Source organism: Passer montanus, unplaced genomic scaffold, assembly GCF_014805655.1.
Source record: "Passer montanus isolate IOZ18808 unplaced genomic scaffold, ASM1480565v1 scaffold44, whole genome shotgun sequence".
Taxonomy (NCBI): domain Eukaryota; kingdom Metazoa; phylum Chordata; class Aves; order Passeriformes; family Passeridae; genus Passer; species Passer montanus.
This window is the reverse complement of record NW_024369262.1, coordinates 6257173-6276811: the sequence shown is the minus strand read 5'-3', so window position 1 is coordinate 6276811 and position 19639 is coordinate 6257173. Positions and strand designations below refer to the sequence as shown.

At 50.7% G+C, this 19639-nt stretch overlaps 1 protein-coding gene across 27 annotated transcripts in view; it reads left to right on the top strand.

The window, feature by feature from the left end:
• The window catches only part of MSI2 (musashi RNA binding protein 2), a 201414-nt gene that overhangs the window by 132697 nt on the left and 49078 nt on the right, over positions 1 to 19639 (top strand). For all 27 annotated transcript variants that reach the window (XR_005628805.1, XR_005628802.1, XR_005628800.1 and 24 more), the window contains one exon: positions 19343 to 19425. Coding sequence is in view for 20 of the 27 variants with exons in the window: in XM_039720438.1 (XP_039576372.1) it covers positions 19343 to 19425 (83 nt within the window). In the remaining 7 variants the exon portion in view is untranslated. The remainder of the gene's footprint in view (positions 1 to 19342; positions 19426 to 19639) is intronic.

Below are 19639 nucleotides of genomic sequence, written 5' to 3'. Positions count from 1 at the left end.
TCCCCAGGTGCTGGGCTGTGCCATTCCTGCCCTGACTCCCTCCTGGGGCTCTGGGGTTGGAGAGCATCGAGGTCAGAGCCAAGAGCAGCCCCACATCTGCTGCCAGGTGATTTAATAGCATTTGTGTCCAGCCTAACCCAATCTATCTCACCTCGCTGAGAAGAAAAAAAAAATAATCCTGCATCAAAATTACTGCTTTTGGAACTGTCTTGTCTCTTTTGAGTAGGAACTGGAGACAACTAGACAAGCTTCAATGGCAGCGAATAAAGCAACGTTACTTTGTGAACACAATCTTCTGGTACCAGTCACTTCTCAACAGCCATTCAATCAAAATGCTAATGGCAGAGGCAACAAGGGAGCGAGGTTATTGTAATCCTAATTGATAGGCTGCAGGGATGGGGTTTGATAAGTGCTGTTGAAGAGATGTTTTTGAAATATGATTCCCTTTAATTACAATGATACTAATAAAAACTGAACAAATGATTTAATGATAGTTTTCTAGGTAGCAGCCCAAAGATTTTTGTTCCAGTTATTTTGGAAGTTGTTTTTTCTTTTCCTTTTTTGAACCAGAAATTATGGAAATCACCTTAAAAATAAAGCCATAGTGGCAGGTAGTGACTTTATCTCGACTTGCGTGGCTACTTTGCATCAGAATTAATACTGTCACATCTGAAGCTCTTGAATAAGAAATCCAGTCATTTATTTATACAATAGACTTTGCTGAAAGCCCACAGTTGAAGCCACATTGCATGTAGGAATGCATTTAATATCTAATGCTTATAATAATTAGGATCAATTATGCCAGCGAGGATTTGAAAATGCGTTTTGAGGGAGGGGCTGAAGGGTATTCAGGGGGTTTACAGCACGTCAGGGGCACGGGTGGGGTGGTGAGAGTGGAGATCACTGGCATTCAGTAGCAGAAGGCTCCAGACTTGCCCAGGGCAGCAGCATCTCCGTGTCCCCTGGCGGGTGGGAGAGCTGTGCAGTGCTCCCTGCCCCGTGGCTTGCACCTTGCCTCTGGAAACAGGAGCACAGAGAGGAAGGGGAGATCTGTCACTGACAGGCAGCCTCTGTCCCAGCTAATTTTTGATGATTTAATTGATAGCAAAACAAATAATTTTTTCGGGGGGGTGTGTTTTGCTGTTGCTGGCGTGGGCAGGGGCTCCTGGGACGGGGAGGATGCTCTCTGCTGCCTTTCAATTTGTCAAGCTCTCTCTCAAAGATCTGCCAGAGAAGAAAGGGTAATTAATAGGCTTGAAGTCATTTCCGATGTGTCAGTATTTCTGCCTTGCTTCCAAGTGATAATGTTTGCTGGCTCGAGGCCTCCGGGGAGCCTTCCATCTTATTAACTTGTCTAGGAGAAACAGTGAGTGGGGACAGCCTGGGCCACTGGGTGACATGAAATAAGGATTTGTGCTGCAGCGAGCTGTAAACACGGGGCCAGCTGAGTAAAAAGTGGAAAGGGAAAAAAAAAGAAAGAAGAAAAATATATTAAAAAGGCCACTGGTCACAAGTGCAGCTGATGGAGGGGGATGTGCTTTATTTAGGGCAGGCTGTCCTCAGTGGGTAGAGCTGGAGCTGATATTGTGCTGTGTCACCCGTGGCCAAGTTCAGCAGCACCAAAACTGGGTCCTGCTTCTGTCTGCTCCCTCTGAGCCCCCTGTGCTGGGGCTGTGAGGGTGTTTATTTTAACCAGAGGTGAGCAGGGGGACCTGGGGCTGTCCTGTGTGCTGGGACACATGCCCTGAGCCAGCAGTGGCTGTGGGGAGCTCAGGCTGAGGCTGGGAGGGGATCTTCACCCAGGGCTCTGTGCTCATGGCTCTGCTCTTTGCCAGGGCTGTTGGCAGCTCCGTGGCATTTCTCAATTGCTTTTGGGAACTTCAGTGTCAGCCTGGGGGTGAGGGCATCTTCTTTCTCAGGAGATCCTCAGGCACTGGGTGATCCTGCATGCCCTGGGACACTCTGGCACTTGCACAGCACCCCAGTGGAGCTGTGTCCCTGGTGTCCCCCTGCTGAGGGAGCAGTGCTGTGCAGGGAGCAGGGATGTTGATGTTCCCTGTAGCTCACAACCTGCTCCTGGAGTTGTCCCTCACCTGGGGAGGTGTGCTGGTGTCTGGGGAGGGGGCTGCCCCTGCTGCAGGAGGGCTCAGAGCCCTCAGTGGGGCACAGCCAGGTCCTTCAGGGCTGCCCACTGTCAGGGGAAAAGCAGCTGCTCCTAGCTGGGGTCTGGCTTGGGGCTGCTGGGCCCCAGTTGCCTTTGGCTGCAGTAGCAGCTGGGAAGGGGCACAGAGTGAGGAGGGGGTGTCTGGGGCAGGGTGGGTGCAGCTGAGCCCAGCCAGCCCTGCTGAGAGCGCTGCGACCACCGGAGCTCTGACCTTCCCTCACCTTACACCAGGGATCTGCTTCACCTTCCCTCACTGTGCCCTTACATCAGGGATCTGCTTCACCTGCACTGTGCCCTTACATCAGGGATACTGCTTCCACTTTAACCTTCCCTCACTGTGCCTTCCCTTACACCAGGGATCTGCTTCACCTTCCCTCACTGTGCCCTTACATCAGGGATCTGCTTCACCTGCACTGTCCCCTTACATCAGGGATCTGCTTCCACTTCAACCTTCCCTCACTGTGCCCTTACATCAGGGCACATCCACACTTTAACCTTCACTCACCATGCTCTTATATCACGGGCACATCCACACCTTCACCTTCTTGGCTTTTCTTGGCTCATTTTGAGCTCTCCTCCACTGCACAAGGGTGAGAGTGGCTTCAGGAGGGGGACCCAGTGGGGACAGTGCCAGTCCCGTGGACGAGCTGTTCCTTGGGACTGTTCCTTTGAGATGGTTTGAAGTGCCAGCCGTGGTGTTTTGGGTCACTGGGAAGGAACAGGATGTCTTTCACCTGTTGACAGGTTTTTGTTCCTTCTCTTTTCTCTCCTGATCTCTCTACTGTTGTCAAGCTCACGTCTCCTGATGCAGAGAAGTTATTTTTGCTGAACTTCTCTGCCTGCCTCTTGGCAAAGTGTGAGGTGGCCAGAATGGAGAGAGCAAGGAAGCCACCTCAAAGCTCTTCAGTGATTCAGGCACTTAGCTGGCAGGTTCTTCTCTTCCACTGCACAGCATGTCTCTGCCCAGTGGAGTTCCCCTTGCAAGCACTTATTAGGGAAGCTCTGGTATAATCTAATTAAAATTTGGTTTAATATTCTGTGAAAATGAAAACTGAATCCTCCCTGCTTGAAAGAATGACCGTGCATGTATTAGTTCTCTGTTTTGTTGTTGTTGTTGGCTTATTCAAATATTAACACTGCCTGCATGCTCAAAATGATGGTTTGTGTCCATTAACAGGGCTTAATTCCCAAATTTAATGATGAGTGATACACGGGAGTTGGTGAAAGCTGCTTGCTGGATATTTTTTATTATGTTTTTTATGCTAATGTTCCTTCCTGGAGGTAAATAAGAGGAGGGGATGCTGGGCAATATTATGACTGTGAAATTAAAATAAAGTCTCATTATTTGAAGATGGAATTTAGTGGCTGAAGGTTTGCTCTTCATCTGCAGCTTCATTCTGAATTCTTCCAGCTAATTACCTGCTGATTAGTTGAGGACAGGCATTGCTCACCTTGGCCTTGAGCATCAGGTTATCTCCTGGGCTGGTCTTGGGGTGGGTGTGTTTGGTACCTGTGAAGAAGGTACTGGCCTCCAAAAAATAGGCAACAGCAACTTCCCTGCATTTTCTGGTGAGACTTAACTCTTCTTCAGGGAAAAGCTTTTTTGGGAAGAAAAAAAATATTGAACTTAAAGCTGGGTTTATAGTTAAAAAACATCCAAACCTTTTATTCTTGAACTGAAGATGGGAAAATTACCAGAATGTCAGAAAACTTCCAGCTATCTGAATGTTTTCTTCCCTTTCCCCACCTGTCTTTCTGAACTTGATTTTAAACGTGGAAATATCTCTGTTGCTGATCTGAAGGTTGCCATCAGTGACCAGCAGAAAGGCTGCTCTGGTGTGTGCCTCCTGTGGGCAGCAGATAACTCTGAAAAGCACAATTTTTATCTGGAGAGAGCGGGGAGGGAGGCAGGAGCCACGGGGATGGATCACCCAAACCTTCCTCAGCACAGGGAGCAGGGATGGGAGGATCTGCCAGGAAAATGTGTCAGGAAAACCCCCTCAGAGCAGATGTGGGGATTGCAGTCTCTGGGTGATACCCAAGGCAAGTTCCCAGCTCGCAGCACACCCCTTGCCCTGACCCTGCTCCCTCTGGGGAGGACAGGGCACAGGGGGGCTGTGACCACTCTTGTCACAGCACTCTGCTGTGATGGCAGCTGGAGAAACAAGGGCTGTGTGCAGGGTTTGGAAGCAGAGCCCTTGTTGTGAGAGTTTAAAGGGAAGGTGCTCAAAGCCTGGCAGGGAGAGCAGCCTGGCTGCACGCAGGGTCAGTGTGACAGCCACAGGGTTGTGGTGTGTGCACCCTCGGTGTGAGAGCTCAGAAGCAGCCAGCAGAGAGCCCACACACCTGGGCTCAGTGTGCTCATGCCACGGGGGTTTGTGCCATGGAGCCCCAGGTTTGCCCAGCCCTGGTGCTGGTGCTCTGCCCAGGGGTGACCACTGAGCCCTTGGGCTGACCAGCCTGGCTGATGGGGTGGTGAACGCTGAAATAATCAAACCAGCCCACAGCTGTTTGGGTAGCAGTTTCCTGGCTCACACAGCTGACCACAGATGATTTTGGCACTTGCCAGGAGCGTGCCCAGCCAGAGCAGTGGCCGTGCAGGCACTCTGGGGGCTGCATTGATTCCCAGTCCCTTTGCACTCCAGGGCAAGGGATGAATCTCCTCCTAGCAGGGATGGGTGGAACGGGTGTCAGGCAGGTGTCAGCCCCACCAGGCTGGAAGCACAATGCCATCGTGAAGCAGATCAAGACGTGAAGTCTGTAAAGCCACGTGTTCACATGTCATATCACAAGGGCTTGCTGTGCCTGCTGATAAGGATCAGCCACACGTTATCTGTGCTTCCTTCCGTACATTTCTTACAAGCTGATAAACTTTGAGCTGGGTGAGAACCAAGTGTGCCAGGCTGGAGCTGGAATAGCTGCCCAGGGGCTGATAAGGGGGTGATAACAGGACCTGCAGCATTCCCAGCACCTCTGCTCCAGGTTCCCTGTCCAGGTGTGCTCCAGGTGCTGCAGTGGTGCTGCCAGCCCAGCCCTGCTCCACAGGTAGCCACCGTGGCCACAGGAACAGGTAAATAGCAGAGAGCTGCAGTGTTCAGAGTGGGATGCCTCGCCTCACTGGGCATTTCAATCTCTTCCAGCACCAGCTTGGAATAAGCACTTTTTTAGTGTGTGGTGATTTATTTTGTTAAAGACCAAAGCATTATTCATAATTATGCAGTTTTATGAGAGTATCCATAGCAGTGTTCTTCCTGTGGTTGGCTGTGGGAGCTGGAATAATATTTGAGCAAGAGCCCTGGGGAAAGGACACGCTCACATTCGGCGTGGGGCTCAGCCTATTGAACTGGTGTATAATTACCTCTATTCAGCACCACTGCTCCAGTTATCAGCCAGCGTCAGGGGGAAGGCCAGAGCCTCAGAATGACACACATTGTTAGAGAACATCAAACTTTTTTAATACAGTTAATGATCCTCAGCTATAAATAGCCTGTTCCTGGTGACTGGCACTGAGGGTTTGTGCTGAGCTGCACGGTGCTGTAGTTTGTTGGGTTTTCTTTTCTCCTTCCACAGATACTGAAGGTCCTTCCACCCAAGTGCTTTACAAAAAGGGTAAATAGACCCTCTCTGGGTCGGGAGGTGAAGGTCCTGCCAAGCAGGAATACAAGGTGGGAGTCTGGCAGCTTCATCCTCTGGTCCTTTTGACTCTTGCCCCCAGAATGGGGATGGCTCTGGGGCTCCCCTGTCTGCCACTGAGTAATCTTCTAAGAATGGCCAGGCCTGAGTTTCATGGTGAGACAGGCAGCTGTGCCCCAAAATTTCCTGTGTCCTCTCTCCAGTTAAATACGACTGTAGGTTCATGTAGGAGAGTTTGGGGAAGGGACTCTCTGACTTTGGTGGCAGCTGCAGCCCAAGAGCAGAAAGAAGAAGGGCTTGGTCCAAAGGAGCCCTTGTCCCGGCAGTGCCCTGCTCTGACCCAGTAAATCCCCGAGCAAGTGTCAGTCTGCTGGGGGAATTGTCTGCAGGAAGCCTGGCCAGAGCGTTTCTCTGTGCTCAGGCTGCATCACGAGCAGTTCCTACTCCCTGGGAGTGCACAGATCCCTGTGGGTTGCTTTACCCTTTTCAGAACGGGATTTGAGCCGGCCGGGAAGTGTGAGAGTGGCACTTAAAGCTCGGAGTGCGCAGACACGCTGAGCTGGAGGAGCCTGTGGGGCTGGACGGGGCCTCAGGCTGAGCCCTAGAGGGTTTCTGGTCAGCAGCACTGCTGATTATCCCAGCAAAATAATGGCAAAAGCCCCCGAAACCCTGAACCCTGCCGAGCTGGAGCGCAGCGAAGGAGCAGCCGCGGTGCCGCTGCCCAGAGCCGCGCTGAGATCTGCCACAGCTTTGTTCTGCAGAGCCTGCAGGGACCACGGGAAAAGGTCATCGCACACACACTGCTCCTCCACAGAGAGCTCTTTGTCTGCTCTGAAAGCGGGGAGGAAAGGGGATGCTCATGGAGTGCCTCCCCCCAGCCTGCCCGGCGTGTTCCCAGCTCAGGTCAGCAGCCAGCCCGAGCTGGATCCGTGGGCTTTGGCTGCTTTTTGGGGTCTGGGTCTGCTCTGGCACCTGGGGACGAGCCCAGGCACGGAGCTGGAGGGCTGGGCACTGTGAGAGCACCCCGGGGAAGGCTCAGGGTGTGTAATTAGTTCCCCGTTTCCCCTGCTGTGACTGCTGCTCCTGGCGCTTTTGTTTTTAAGGATAAAGATTTCAGCGTTTTCCCTGACGGTTTGAACAAAGGTTGAGCGCGGGGGAAATCCATAAAACAATGTCACCAAAACACGGGGAGGAGAGGGAAGCTTTAATAAAGCTTTGCTGGGCCTGTGCACCTGGGATTCGGGCTGGGATGGATTCGAGCAGGAGGGAGGCACTGCAGAAGGTCACCTCTGACGGTGGCAGATGACAGAGCAGCGTGGCTGTGGCAGGAGCCCACCCATCCCTGGGGGATTGTTCATCCCATCCTGCAGCGTGGGATCCCCTGGCACCCTGGGGCACAGCTGGGGAAGGAGCTTGTGCTTGGGTGGGACGGGGTGGATGGAGGGGAGACAATTTCAAAGGAACCCTTCACGGCAGGGAGGGCTGGAGCTGTCCCAGGTGAGGCACTCGGTGATGACAAATCATGGATTTTGGATGGCTCAGCAGAGAAAGTCCCTCTCTTCTTACCTCATCAGTCCATGCATGGTCTTGAAAAGTGGCTGCAGAGGAAGGGAAGCACCTGCTGTACTGAGGAGCATCAGGAAGCCTAGTTTAGATGGGATATTTAAAATTTAGATGTCATTATTAGCAAAGGGCTCTGGGTTTTGTGCTTGTCTTAGCCTTGTTTTCCTTCTTTCCCAGCAGATCCCTTTTACAGAGCTGCTCTGCTCTGTGTGGTCCCTATTAAAAGTTTCCTTTCCCAGGGTGATTCTGCTCCTTTGTTGCATCTGGTTCTTGAACACTTTATACTATCAAACAGCAAAACTGCTTTTATTGATGCAGCAAAGAACAATGGGATTTCTCCAACAGTGCTCCCAAAATACACTCTCCTGGGCTTTTTTTTTGCCTTTTTTTTTTTTTTTTATTGCTGGCTTCCAACAGTGGAAAAAATGATTAAGATCTGTTAGGTTTACTCTGGTCACTTCAATGGGAGATTGGTAATATCCACAAAGGCTCCATAAATGGATTATGTGCTGTGCTCTGGCAGGGCTGAGCTGCTGCCCTGCCCCTGCTCCTTCAGCCAGACAGGCACTGGGGGAGCAGAAACATCCTCAGTTTCCTGGAGGCTTGGGCAGAGCTGGGGGTCATGGTGGGCAGGTTGGGCAGGGGCTGCTCACACAGGGGCCCCAAGCCCTTGGGGACCCCTCCTTGGGGTCACCTCCTCCTTGGGACAGCACAGACAGGGAGCCACTGCCCAGGAGGTCTCAGTGCTGCATTCAGGTTTTCCCTGTGAGCAGGTGCTGGGGTAAGTGTGTCTGCCGCATAAAACAAAATGATGCCATGTTTAAAATTTGATATATGCATTTTAACGGCCTCTGTCAGCCTTTGCCCCCGGACATGTGTAAAATCTGATCACTCCTGACTATCTGGAGCTATTACTGTAGAAGCAAATCTGTTTGCCCTGTTTCGGGGAGGAGTGTGGAGCTTGGGATGGATGCTGGGCCAGGAGCATCTCTGGTGTTAATGAGGACACTGTGACAGCTACAAGGCAGTGCAGGGGGGCTGAGAGCCTGCTCTGGTGAAGGTGCCCTGCCCTTGGCAGGAGGTTGGAATGGGACGAGCTTCAAGATCCCTCCCAACCCAACCCAGTCTGTGATTCTGTGTTACCTCACTTCACCTGTGGTCCTGGACAAAAATCAGACATCGAGCTTACATTAAAAAGGTGTTTTCCCCCACCTCATCTGCTTCTATCAGAGCTGTCCTGGGAACACACACCCGAGCAGTTTGAACCTTTTTCTTGTTCTCAGCCCCTGCTCAGGGGGGAAAGCTGGGTCAGCATTCACAGGGGTGTTTGAAGCTGTATCCCACACCCTCGGTGGTGCCGGTGGTGGTGGGAGCTGCAGAGGGCTGGCCTCTCCCTGGTGCTGGGAGCTGGTTTCCAGGAGGAGCAAATGCTTTTCTCTTTACATGTGTGTGCAGAGGAACAAGTGGGGTGTGCACTCAAAGCATCTGTCCTGGCCGGGCTCTGTCCCTCTCAGCACTCTGCATTGTTTGCTTGGGCAAATGCTGGCACGGTGTGTGAGCAGCAGGGATGGAGTCCTGGCCAGGGATATTCATAATGCCCAGGAATGTTGTGTGCTGCCTGAAGTTTTAGCCCAGAGGGTCATACTGCACAGCTCAAAGGGATTAGCTTAACCTGAGGCTAAGCTGCTCATTTTTGCTGGTATTTCCCTTGACCCGAGTCAATTATTTCAATTCCTTGAATAGTTTGTTGTTGTTTGGTGCCTGCTTTGTTACTCCTTTGCATTGTGATGTGTGCAGTCAGCAGAGGGTCCTGCTCTCCTTCCCAGGCAGGGCTGGCAGTGCCCAGGGAGGGAGGGCAGGCTCCCCGCAGGCTGCAGAGCTGCAGGAGAGCCTGGCAGCAGGCTGGGGGTGCAGCAGCAGCCTTGCACCTGGGGAGGGGTGCCAGTCCAGCAGCTGAAGCCCATGAGGACCAGCACTATTGAGGATGGGGCCTTGCTGCACTCTCCACCTGTGGGATGTGCCCCCATGCCCTCGTCCAGCTGAGTGAGTTTGGGTTGGTGCCCCCCCAGCGATGCCAGGGCTGCACCAGTGTGACACTGGCAGCACCAGTGGGGAGGGGGTGTCCTGCTGGCCCAGCCAGGCTGGGTGCCCTGCCTGGGGACAGCAGTGACAGCTGCCAGCAGCTCCTCCAGCCTGTGCTGACCTGCCCTTTCACCTGCCCGTTTATCTGGGCTGGTGCTGGTGTGTTGATGAGGGAAGGACACCTGCCTGCTCCCAGCAAAGTGCCCTTCATCTGCCTCCATCCTCTGCAGCTTGCAGGGAGGACTCTGCAACCTCTGCTGGCAGCCAGGGAGCCCAGGGCCGTGAGTTCTGGGGGGCTCTGTGCCCCCAGCCCTGAGCAGGATCCAGGTAGGCAGCAGTCACCTTGAGCCAGCTGCTGGAGACATTTCCCCTGCAAAGTCAGGTCTGGAGATGCAGCATTTCTCTGGGGGCACCCCTGGCAGCTGCTGCACCCCAGAATCCACGATGGGGGGTTGAATTTCAGCAGCACAGGCAAGGGGAAGGTTCTGGGCTTGGCAGGTGCTTGGAGAGGAGCAGCAGCAGTCCAGGCTTCAGCCTCGTTCCTCCACCATGGAGCTGCCTCCTGCTTCTCCTCCACTTGCTGAAATCAAGCAGAATTTTTAAAAATTAATCTTTTAATTAAAATCTGTCTTTGAAATCCCTTCTCAATTTGGGGGGAGTGGGACTCCAGGGACCCAGAGGCTCAGGAGGTGAAGCAGCCAGGGGACACTGATTCCTGGTGCCTTTTGGTGGCAGGTTTTCTGTGACAGAGCCTGAACCTGGGCCACTGCTGAGATGTGGCACAATGGGCCTGGATGGGCCAGGCTGGGGGTCTGTGCCCCCCACCTCCCCATATAAAGCACCCCCAAATGCCCCAGTGCAGGTGGGCACATACTGTCCCCCCTCTTTGTCACAGAAAAGACAGCTTGAGGCTCTTGGTTTGAGAAGAGACAGCTCTGGGAAAGAATACTTGCACTTTTTTAATAACCTATTTCTATAATTGAAGGATTTCAGATTTCTTTTGTAAGAGCAAGCGCCTGCTTAAACATGGAGACAAATACAACCAATAATATGTACTTGAAATTTAATGCAGGCTAATTCATTTTGGCACAGTCCCAGATATGCTGATTAAATGGCCTGTGAAGTGCTACAATATCTTGATAATGTACATTCCACATTTGATTATATAATCAATTATGTTGCACCTAATAACATTTAAAATTAGTGGAAAAGCTGTGAGCAGATTATATCAGGTGCAGAGTGGGTCTTGGGCAGCTTTAAAAAAACTTCTGCCAGCACAGACTGCAAAGGAGCAGGTGTAGATGGATCTTCAAATACTGTTCTTCAGGAAACCAGAGACTTGATAAAATTGCTAAATTTTATCAAGTTAATTTAGTGACTTTAAATTTTGTTAATTTAGCGACTTGATTTAGAATTAAATAAACTGTCTGCTGCTCCCCTGGTTTGCTGCTGGGAAAGGGACTAATATTTTCTATCAAGAGATGACCTTGCACCACGTGTCCAGAGCAGCCCTGGTGATGTTGGCAGTAATTCTGTGGTGGCTTTGGCCCCTGGGCCAGACCAGGGCTCCCCTTCTCTGGCTCTTCCCTGCCCTGAGTGTTCATTGCTGGGGACAGCCAGCTCCCCCATCATCTGTGACATGTACAGTGCTGCTGATTCCAGCTGTGGGCACTCCCTGCTCCAGGGGCACTCCCCACCTGAGACCACTGTGATGGGCAGCCCCCAGCTGGTGCCTGGCAGCAGCCAGGCTCATTCCTTCTGTCATTCCTCTTGGGGAAAGTGAGTGCTTTTTGGGTGGCTGGCAATGGCAGGTTAGGGGGAGTTTGGCCTGGGTTTTATGGCCCTCCAGTAGGAGAGGGTTGATGGGGAACAAATGTGTTATGGCCCCAGACAAGCTGTTGCTCCATTTTTTGTTCTGTTTAAAGCAGCACTATCAACCAGTTGGAATATAGGCTTGGAGTATCGCAGGGAGTAATCTAATTAGTATGAAGTCAATTCACTAGTTCCTTTTGTATCTCGTGATTAAATAAGTGGGAAAATGGCTTGAAAATTAGGTGCTAGAACAACCCAATTACATTTCTGTAGCTTTTTGTATTCAATTTCATAAACAATTTTGCTCTTCGCTGGTTAATCAGTGAATGCCTTTTTCCAGTTTGAAAAGCACTTTTGAAATTATAATGCAATTAAATTGTGTGTGGATGTTCTGGCATAGCGAGCGTGAGGGCTGGGGGCCTGGCAGCCAGCCACGCTCTACCTTGACAGTAAGGAGTTCCTGAGCTGGCAGCTTGCTGGTGTCATTCATGATGCTGTCCAGGCTGGGAGAGGCTCTGCTCCTCGCACCGCCGTGCCGGGTCTCGGCAGAGCCAGGGCCACTGGCACAGGCTCAGCCAGACATCACACGTGCCAGCACCCAGTGCAGCTCATCCCTGAGCTCCAGAGCAGCTGCCTGTGTGCTTTGGGCTTTTCCTTTTTTGTTCCCTCTTTTTTTTTTTCTCTCTCTTCCTTGTATGAGCCTTTGGAGACTGGAGGCTGGAGAGGGATGTGGGGGATTGAGTGCTGGGGGCAAGTGGGAGAACATCTCGGTGTCCTGTTACCAGGTGGTGGTTTGGGATGGAAGGGACCTTAAAGCTCATGCAGGGAGAGCTTTTCAGTGCTTGCTGTTTGTACTTGTCCCGTGCCCAGCCTGCTCTGGTGGGTGGGAGCTCAGTCCAGCCCTGGGAAGGGTGACCAAGCCTGCCTGACCCCGGGATTTACGGCCAGGCAGCAAAGGGGAGAGGCAGAGAGCTGTGTGAAGAGAAAAAGAAATAGTGCTGGGAATAATGACTTGCTTGGCAGGTTTTAACAAGTTCAGTAATGGTATTAGGTGCCCTTGGCTCAAGATAGTAACCTCCTCTTAAATGATCATTACCTGGCTAATAAAGAGCTCGGAGCGGGTCATTACAGCTTAATTTAGACGTAGCATCCTGTTTGGTTTGCACAGCGTGGCCATCTCTCAAGTTGTTGAATCCATTGCCTGGATACGAGGTTGGGATGTGGGATTGCTTGGGTTTTCACTCAGGGACTGTCCCCCAGCCATGCCAGGGGTCCCTTCCCACCCTCCCTGGGATAGAGGAGCTGGTCTCAGCAGGAAGATGTGCAGGAGTGGGGGTCCAGCCTCGTGCCCCCCACACTGTCCCAGCCTCTGCTCCCTCCTGATGAGCCCTTGTGCTTCTCTCACCCCATTAGCAGCAAGTTTCATGTGCAAATAATTACAATAACCCACCCCCACACGTTATTAATATTTTGAAGACATCTCTTTGATAAGCCCATCTTTTCAGCCAATTTCCTATTTCTTTGGAAAGCAAAGCATCTTTCCTCCCAGTTTTGTAAATCTGTTGTTAAAAGGAAGAAAAGGAAATGGAAAAAAGGATTCCCCCCCCTTCCAAACCCTGACACCAGGCTGGGTTCTGTGCTGCCTTTGTCAGCCCTGGATGGAATTATGCATCATGAATAAAAACTGCTGTCAACATGCATTGGGTTCGAAACATTAGAGCATATGGTATGTGATTATCTGTATTGTCAAATGCAATAAAGTGAATTTGGATATAATAAAAAATGTAATATTTTAGAAATTTGGTAATAAACTGTGGAGGAATTGACAGGCAGAGAGTATCTGATGCCTGTGGGCAAACAGATAAAGATGGCAGGACGTGGCACTCGGTGGCTGAGGCAGCATCAGGGGCTTGATTTCCTGATGGGAGCCTGGCTGGGCTGACTGGCACCCAGGGTGGTGGCCTTTGTCCCTCCTGGCTGCCAAAATCTCTAGGTCTCACTAGTGAATAGACAGAAGGACAAGGTTCCCATTCTGGCTGTAGATGGATTAATTGGAATTAACAAATACTTGGGGTTTTCTTCTCTGATAGCAGAAAGAAACCTGTTGGAATCTGCTGTATTCCCAGCATTTCCATACTTTTGGCTCCTTATGAGGCTGGGAAATCTGTACCTGAATAGCAGGGAGCAGTGAAAGGCTCTGAGGGTGGGGCTGCTCCCAAATAGTGAGGAAAAAGAAAAGGTGGAGATGATTTTCTCCTGCAGTATCTCCCATTCCAGCCTGATGCTTTAATTCCTGAGCTGCTGACAAATCTGTGCCACAGATGTGCCCAGCAGAGAGGAGCTGAACTGGGAGCAAACTTCAGGGCCTCCTGTGTAGAAAATTCTGATGGAAAAGTGCAGATGTATCACACGTACCTGCAATTTTTCTTAGGTCACTGCTAATGCTTCTAAATGATCCGCGAGCGCATTAATCGTTTCTGTTAATTAACAATATGATAAAAGTGGCATTTAGTAAGCTCAGCGTAGTGTGCGTCTCAGTCATTATGTACTCAGTGCTTAGGTTTGATTTCAGAACGTTAATAAAATAAAATTTTAATGAAGGTTTGTTGGTATGAAAAATTTATTGCCAGGAGTCGAGGTGCTGCTGACACGAGCGTGGTCTGTGACACGCACGGGGGTCCCTGGCTGCTCCTGCACTGTGAGGGCTGTGCCTGGGACCCCATCCCAGCCCTGACTGTGCCCCTGGAACCTGGAAACCTTTGGTCAGGATGGCTCATTCCAGAGGGGGACAAGTCCCTGTGTTCTTCACCCTCCCCTCAGGAAAATCCCTCCCCAGAGCTGGTTTGGGTGGATTTTGTCCCGTTTCACCCTGAGGTGCTTTTCCTGTTTCTGAGCAGTTGTCACTTTGGAAATGCCAGCCAGCCATGGGAGGAAGGAGCAGGGAGGCTGAGCCTTGCAGCTTTCCCAGACAGAGGCAGAGGAGGATGTGGCTGGTGCCCTTTGTCCAGCCGTGTGCTGACCGCTGGGCTGGGGTGGAAATGCCCACGCCTGAGCAGGGCTGGCCTCACTTACCTGCTCATTTCATGCTGAGAATCGTAATGGAGAATTTACTGACACCTTCAGTAGCTGCCTGTGTCTGCCAGGAGAGCCTGCCTGTGCCCCATACCCGGGGGGTGCATTAACAGCCCGTGGATGTGGGGCAGGTCAGTCGTGGTGGGTGTCAGTCCCAGCAGCAGGGCTGCAGAGCACGTGCTACAGGTAAGTGAGGGTATTTTCCATCCTAGAGCACAGGGTTTAACCTCATATGCCCCTTCCATCTGCTGGTGATCCCTCTCCTGGACTGGCTATCTCAAGGGTGAGGTGAATCCTGTTCACCTTGGAGCAGTGGTGCCTTCAGGTGTGGTCAGTCTCCCCAGCAAACCCTCCTTGGAGATGAGCAGGTGAAATCTGAGGCGTGTCTCAGGTGATGGCTGTGTTCCCTGAACGTGCAGCGTTGCTCCTGTGGAAGCCACAACCTCTCCTTCTGTGTTTGCAGCACAGGAAATTGGAATAATAGGAAATAGCAGCTTTTGTCAGCTTTTGTCCTAGACAGGTTTTGGCTCTAACAAGCTGAGCTGCAGTATGAGAACTCGGAGGAAGGGACAAGGAAGTGAGGGGGATGCAGAGCACAGGGAATATTTAAGTGACTTCTCCAAAGGCACAACATAAGGAGGTGGCAAAGTCAGGGCTGAGTTTTCAAGTCCTGGCTGCTGGGTTCTGGGGCTGAGGAATAAATGGCTTTTCCCTGACACAGGATTAAACCCCCAGGTCCCCATTCCCAGACTCTGGGGGTAGTGACTTGTTGTACCTTCACAGACAGAAGTTAAAAGTATCCACGGTTCACTGTCTTCTGGGTAATTAAAATGTCCTGTCCCCTCTGCTCCCTGTGTTCATCTACAAAGGCAAGATTTGGTGACAGTGATCACAGGATTTGGTTTCACATCCCCCTCTCTACCCCACCTGCCAGTTTATTATTATTATTATTATTATTTTTATAAGACAGCTTGACAGGCTGGGAGCTTACTAAGGAACTTTTTCCTCTCTGATTACAAGGGATGTGTGAATAAAGTAGAATGGTATTGATTCACACCAATCTATGCATCGACTGTGTGGGAGCCACTTGCAATTCCCAGCAGCACCGGAAAGCTTTGCAACAGGGAGAAATATGACCAGGCAAGTTGAGAAAATAAATTAAACTAGTGTCAACTTTTCTTGTTTCTTCCCTCATTATTAATGGATGGAATGGGGCTCGTTTATCAAGAAGAGGAAAAATTAATTGACACGGGCTTTAATGTTATTATGCCTGGCTTGTCTGGTCACATTTCTTCATTTTTAATTTTTTTTTTTTTACTTTTGAAAGGCATTTTATTACCTTTCACAGGACCAGCTGCCAAAACTATGGGTATAAACAAGAAAGCAGGTGCATAAATAATACCACAGCAGGACTGGACTTTTCTGCCTTTCAGAGCTTAAGCAGCTCAGATCTGAGGAGCAGAGCAGGGGCGGGTGAGCAGAGCCCTGGCACAGAGGGGGAGCACAGCCTGAGCTGCTGCTTCCTGGGGGCTCTGCTAGGAGGTGTCAGCCTGGATATCCCCATCTGGCAGCACAGCCACTCCTGGGGCAGCTCCCACGGCAGGGCTGGGGGGACCAGGGACATCGGGGACCCCAGGGACATCGGGGACCCCAGGGACATCGGGGACCCCAGGGACATCGGGGACATCAGGGACATCGGGGACATCAGGGACATCTGACTATTCTTGTGTGGTATTTTAGTCTGTTTATGGTTTCATTCCCTTTCTCGGAGCAGAGTTTGTCTTATTTCTGGAATACCATGGCAGAACCTGCTGAGCTGACCCTGTGGAGCCACCTTCCCCCAGGCCTGGGCAGCTCTGGGGGCTGAACAGGGCTTGGGAGCAGAGGAGGATTTCCACAGAATCCCAGAATCACTGGGCTTGGAAAAGACTTCCAAGATCACTGAGTCCCAGCTGTGCCCAATGCCCACCCTGTCCCCAGCCCAGAGCACTCAGTGCCACCTCCAGCCCTTCCTTGGACACCTCCAGGGATGGGCACTCCAAACCTCCCTGGGCAGCCCCTTCAGCCCTTCCCAGGAAGAAATCCTTCCTGAAATCCTCTTTTTCCTGGTGTCATGGTGTGTTGGAGGTCGTGTCCTGCTCTGTTGGATGCCAGGTGTCTGGGCTGGCATCGTTTTGGTGCCCATGAACCAGCAGATGAATGGGGTGGGCTGACTCCTTTTTCAGGAGATGAATGGAGTGGAATAACTCCTCATTCCCAGTAGATACCAGAGGAGGGTTTTTCACCTGAAGGTCATGGATACATGTCTCAGCTTCCTTTAGTGCTGGTGCTTGGCTCAGAGCCTCTCTTTGGGGCATCTGTTTGCCTCTTACTTTATTTTTCTCCCTCTTCTTTGTCTTTTCTTTTACAGAAAAGATTATTCAAATGAATATTCAGTTTTATTCATTTGAATAAAAAACCCAACCGTTTGACTCTGTTAAATGCTTATCTCTTAAATAGAGCTTGTTAGCTTCCAATAATAGCTTCATTCAGAAGGATGCAGTATAATTTCATTTTAAAACGTGTGCTCCTTGACAACCAGAATCCTATTTCTGTCACCGTTTTCAACAGCCGCCTTTGTTTTGGGTTAATCTTTTCCATACACTTTCTGAGAACCAGTTTTTTGTTGACTCTTAGTACCTCTCAGAAGAAATAATTGTCTATTTAGCCCAGGAAGGGTTCTGAGAGTTTTGGTAATTTAAATATGAGCGTGTATTCATTATGGGAACTAATAAGAGCATGTGTGCAGGGGGATCTTTGTGTGGGTGCAGTTATTAAAAGTTGGGATTTGATACCCAAAAAGTGGAACAAGAAGAGAATCACAGGATGGTTTGGGTTGGAAGGAGCCAGGCAGGGACACCTTCCACTGTCCCAAGTTGCTCCAGGCCCCTTCCACCCTCCAGGGAGGAGCTGAAGTGATGTGTGCCTGCAGCTGCAGATCCTCTGGTTGCTCCCACTGGGCTGGAGGTGTTGGGCATTGCGGAGGTCACCTCCCTCTGCTTCTCCTCTCGTTTTCCTCTCCAGGCCAGCCTGACCAAGTGCCACAGACCTTTCAGAGCCCTGCAAATGCCTGCCAACACCTACACATGGTTGTTCTACTGTTGTAAAATCTGGAAATGCAGAAAGCTGGGTGGCCATCTGATTTGATCAGACAAATAATTTCTTGATAAACCTGTGCTTGAGCCATATGGAGTGGGATGCGAGTGGGAGATTGGTTTCCGAGTCCAGACACGTAATGACTGCAGCGGCTTCCTCCTGGTGCTCATATTAGGGCTAATCTCCTAAATTCCCTCTCCCCTCCGTCCTGGCACCGACACCTAACACAAGTTGAAAGAAGAATCCTCAACTGCAGCACTCGCTAATGAGCTGCTAATGATGAAGATGTTGCCGGTGCTCAGACAATTAATGACTTGTGGCCCCAGCCCGGCCATCTCGTCCTCTGGCCCAGCCACGCTGGGCTCCCAGCTCTGGGATTCCTGGGATGCCACGTCCAGGCACTCAGCCACAAAAATTCCGGTTTAACTGCAGGTCTGTTTAAGGTAGATTTAAATGGAGTAATTTAGAAGGCAAATGAAAGATGTGAGTTATGTAAAAAAATAAATCCAAGCTGCTGCCTGCTCTAGGTGCAGAGCAGTGTGGTGAGCCTGCTGCTGGGTTATGCCTTGGAGCAGGGCTGGAAACCATTCCTGGCCACCTTTCCCCCATTCCTGGCAACCTTTCCCCCGTTCCTGGCCACCTTTCCCCAATTCCTCCCATTCCTGGCCACCTTTCCCCCCGTTCCTGGCCACCTTTCCCCCATTCCTGGCCACCTTTCCCCCATTGCTGGCCACCTTTCCCCCATTGCTGGCCACCTTTCCCCAGTGAGAGGGTCTGAAGTGCATTGGGAGCATTCCCCACGGCTGCAGGCACTGAGCACTGCCAGAGGAGCTGCTCACCTGGAAATTCACTTTTCTCTCCATCCAGGGCTGCACTGGGGCAGTGCTCACCAGTGTGGGGATGGAGTTCATCCTCTTGGCAGAGTCCTTAGGTTTCATCAGCATAATTAGTGTCGATGATGGAGCCTTCTCCAGGCATGAGCTGGGTTTTTGTCATTAGCCTGAGGTGTTTTGTTCAGGCAGGAGCAGGGTGGGCAGGCAGTGCAGCCCAGCAGAGCAGGCTGTGCACAGCCACAGGCAGGCAGCAGGCATCAAACAGCCCGAGCCAGCCCAAAGCCTCGGCTCTTTGAAGCAGCAGTGCAGAGGAGAGGAACCATTAGATCAGAGGCTTTAAGCTTAATGGGTTCCTGGAGGCCTCAGGATGTCCTGATGAGGTATTAGAGGAAGTAATTCAGGAAGAAAGGGACAAATAACCACCTCCGGAGCAGGGCTGACCCTGCCCAGGCAGAGCACACATAACACAGGCTGCTGCTGTGTTTGGGAAGCACTGGGGTTTTTCTCCTTGCCAGGGGTAAATGAGGAATCATCTTCTGTCTTCCCAGATTTTTATGGTTTTTGGGTCGTGTAATGAGTCAGCTCTAATGGAGAAGTCCCGTGGAATTAAACAAGAGATGAAATCAATATGGTTCCATAGAAATATAATTGGGTTTTGTAGAGATTGCTCTTAAAAACCTATAAGGTGTAAAAGAAAATACAGCCTTATTGTAGTTTCCGAGCCATCATGTAACTGGGGTGTAACTATCCATTAAATTCTGCAGGATGGATCAAAAAATCCATAAGGAGGTTTTAATTCTCCATTAAATCCTATGGAAGAGCTGGAACAGAACCATATTAATTTTCCCTGAGACAATGCTTCTTCCCTCCATTAGGCTGCAATGAGCTCAGGAGCAGCTCCATAGGCAGCAGGTGTAGGCACACATGTGTGTTGTTATGGAAGTTTTCCAAAGTCCCAATGGCTAAATAATGCTTTATTGGAATGAAATTGTTACACTTAACTAATGTTTTCCTTACCCCCTCCCCTTTTTGTATCTTCATTAAATAGGATTTGGCTTCGTAACTTTTGAAAATGAAGACGTGGTGGAGAAAGTCTGTGAAATTCATTTCCACGAAATCAATAATAAAATGGTGAGTGTTGGTGCTCCGTGGTGTGGGTGCAGGGGGCTCTGGAGCAGCTGGCCCAGCCCCTGCTCTGGCCCCAGCTGAAGTTCCTCCCCAGCTCCCAGCTTGTGGGTTGCCCTGAGCCAGATGAAAAGGGGCATTTGTATTTCAATTGCTGCAGTAACTTTGATATTTTGGGCTAAAATATTCTTTTTCCCTTTGTCAAAACATCCTTTGCTTC